The sequence below is a fragment of the Myodes glareolus genome, chromosome 5 (genome assembly GCF_982192425.1).
Source record: "Myodes glareolus chromosome 5, mMyoGla1.1, whole genome shotgun sequence".
Classification (NCBI taxonomy): Eukaryota; Metazoa; Chordata; class Mammalia; order Rodentia; family Cricetidae; genus Myodes; species Myodes glareolus.
The window spans coordinates 20829733-20833377 of NC_142030.1; the positions used below are offsets into that span (position 1 = coordinate 20829733).

Genomic DNA, 3645 nt, shown 5'->3' on the forward strand with positions numbered 1-3645 from the left:
AGGGCTGTGTATACTTTGCAGTCTCTGGGGTCAAGCTGTCTGTGGCTCCAGCAGACATTGTAATGGCTATGATAACTGAAGGCCAGGCAGCCCTTGCCACCACTTCAACACCTGACATAGAGAACAATGAGATGCTTCATTTCTCCTCTCTGACTCTTGATGATCCCTCAGCCATCATATACCACGTCTGTCCTTGACCATTCTGCCACCCATCATCACAGCATCCCTGTTCTCATCAGCTGCCTCTTCAGGGCATCCTGAATTTCCTTGTTGTGCAAACTGTAAATGAAGGGGCTTAGGAAATGGGTAACCACAGAGTAGACCACTGCCAAGTTTCGGTCATAGTCAAGGGAGTAACTTTTCTTCAGCCACACATACATGAAGAGGATGCTACCATAGAAGACGAGAACCACAGTGCGGTGGGAGACACACGTGGGGAAGGCCTTCTTCTTGCCTGCAGCAGAAGGAATCCTGAGCACTTTGAAGATTATCTGCAGGAGCTCACAACCTGCAGGAAGGTGGCCAGGATATTGCAGGAGTTTACAATAAAATCTACCATGACACTGATTTCAAAAAAGAAGACTCTGTTGATAATATGAATAGTGAGAAGATGTAGATGGCTTTCTTTACCAGGACAAACAATAGTCATTGTATTAGAAAACTGAAAGGCAGACAACCAAGACCATGAAAAAACCTTACATTTACATACTAATCTTATGATTGTTTGCTTTAAAACATATGCAGATGATGAGATATTTTGAACAATAATGGCTATACTCACATTAGATCCCAGAGACAGTGAACGGCTTTTGAGAACAGAAAACTTTCTTAATGGCATCTTTCATGTCTTTGTTCCTCAGGCTATAGATTATAGGATTGAAAAATGGGGCAAGGACAGCAAACATTAGTGCGATGATCTTCTCCAGTATTGGTTGGAATGAGACAGAGAAGCGCAAGTACATAAGAGCCACACTGCCGAAAAACAGCAGGAATATGGTGATGTGGGCTGTACATGTGGAGAACGCCTTCTGCCGGCTCTCACCAGATGGAAACCTCAGGATCACTGTGATGATTCTTAAATAAGAAAGGGTGATGATAGAGGCACAGGTCAGGATGGAGATAGCATGGATGACATCTTCAACCAGAATCATAGACGTGTCTGTACACGCCAAGAGAAGTACAGGTTCTAAATCACAGAAGAGCTGGTGGATATGATTGGGGCCACAGAAGGGCAGGGTAGATATCCACACAATCTCTGGGAGGAGCATGAGGAAGCCAAGGATAAAGGAGCCTGTGCAAAGCTGTGTGCACAGCCGTGGAGTTATGATGATTGCATAGCGGAGTGGGTTACAGATGGCAACATATCTGTCGATGGCCATTATTGTGAGGACCAAGCCTTCTGTGACTCCAAAGGAATGGAAAAAATACATCTGCAGCAGGCAACCAATGAAGGAAATGGTCTTCTCTCTGCTGACTATGTTGTAGAGCATTCTGGGAATGGTCACTGTGGTATAACAAATCTCCAGGAAGGAAAAGATGCTGATGAAACTGTACATGGGATTGTGCAGACGGACATCCAGCTGAACAGCCAAGAAGATCATGGAGTTTCCAACAACAATGAACATGTAAATACAAAGCAGAAGGATGAGGAACAAAAGGCCACCATCCTCAAACTGAGGGAAGTCAGAAAAATAGAATTCTATCACCTTTGTCTGATTCTTTTTATCCATATTTTTAGCATTTATTAGCTGGCAGAAGGAACAAGTACAATCAGCATTGAAATAAAAGGACAAGTACAGAAAATTTTAACCATGTAAATATTTTCAATATTAAACCAATTAAATAAAATATATAATAAAGTGTTATCAGATTTGCAAATTATTTGCCAAATATATCTAGTTGTCAACTATTCTGTTTTTTTTTTTAAAGAAACAGTTGACTATTTAGAAATAGTTGGTATGCACTGCTGACAGTGTGGCAGTGTAGAAGTTGCCTTTTACTATATAATCTAAGGGAAATTATTTTAAATAAAGATCATTTTCAGGTACAATTAGTATGATATTAATTTAGATAAACCCATACCTAGTTATGAGAATCCAAACTGCTTTTGCTGCAGAAAAGTGAACAGAAATGTGTGCTATCAAGAAGCCACCATATGTGGAAAATAATATTTGATGTTAAAGCATTTGATCAAGATGTGATAAAATACCTCCTTAAGTGTACATGCATCTGTCTGATGGTTCATTCAGTCTGTCTTTATGAGAGGGAGATTTATCAGCCTATTTCAACAGAAAGTTACCTTTTCTATGTGTGAGAGTATTTTTTTTAAACACATTGTTTTCGACAGAAAATTTCATTCATTCTACTAACCTAAAGCTGAAAAATAGTGAGCATCTGACTCAGGTTTAGTGGTGTCTCTAGGAGTATTTGCTATAATACTTTACATGATGGAACTCTAAACTGTGTCTTCAGTCAAATTCAATTGTTTGAAAGTGTGATATTTGAAGGCTGGACCTGGAAAAGGGGCAAGCTCTGGATAGCCACTTAAAACAGTTACTTATCTGGGAGCTAAGGTACAATACAGATACTCTTTTGAAAGGATGAGCAAGCATCCACCCACAAAGGAGAGTCAACATGCAGCATGAGTCAAGGATTTTGCTTGTTTACTAGTGATCTTGTAGAACATTAAATCTACAATTAAACATAAATAATATGAAAAATAAATACCCTTTTGGTATTTTTTTCATGAAAATTTATTTCTTAAAAGTGATGCTCACAGTAAAAGTAATCTATGTTATGTTTCTTTTCTTATGCTATTACTGAGTTTCTTCACCTAATATGTCTTGGTCCAGTTCAATCCTTCAGGTAACTGAGGCAAGATTTCCTAAATGCAAAAGGGATTTGCTAAAATATTGCATAGGTTAGGACTCTCTAAAGACCCCAAAGCTTGCTTCTAAGCCTGAAAATGTAATGGGAAAGCATAGTATTCTTAAAATGATTTTAATGTCTGTATCCTTTGAATTTATGATCTGGTTTTCTTACTGGTCTGCAATAATATGATACATGTATAATTGTGCAGTGAGTCAAATTACTCTGTCAATAATATGCTTTACAACCATGGTATTGAAACCTGGAAGAAGGAAAAGGGGAGAATTATACAAATAAGTATTCCTCTATTCTCTGGGGAAAAGGAAGAACCAGAATCTCTACTAGTAAGCTACAGTTTGTCAGGGGTTCCTTTATTCCTTGCTGTCTTTCCTGCCTCTGCTATGTAACACCAGGCATCCTAGATTATGATCGATTACATGATTAAGAAGTGAGAAGAGGTGCCATCCATGCAATATCACAGATAAAATTTAATAGATCATTTCTGTGTGTATTTGTGATGATTTTATGCATTCAAAAAATAAAACCAACCCCCAAAGCCTCCATGCCTGAGCTACAGTCCCCCTGCCTCATGTCCTTGTGCCACCTCAGCAATAACTCTGGGGGTCTTTTCATCTTATACTCACTTCTTCCAGAATCCTCTTTTCCCAAATATCTTGATTTCTTTGCAGCCCAGCAAGTAGGAAGGTTATAACTACCACACCCTAGGTTTTTGGGAGGATAAACAGTAGAGAAAGAATTTATTTTGTTCTGCTTCCC

General features: G+C 38.8%; 1 protein-coding gene across 1 annotated transcript; it reads right to left on the reverse strand.

Annotated features, from left to right (window-relative positions):
* Window positions 1-777: 777 nt before the first annotated feature.
* On the reverse strand, window positions 778-1730 carry LOC125401924 (olfactory receptor 6K3-like). Its single transcript, XM_048436372.3, is given in 2 exon segments — window positions 778-804; window positions 807-1730. Coding segments are annotated over 2 exon segments (951 nt in total).
* Between the last annotated feature and the right edge of the window lie 1915 nt (window positions 1731-3645).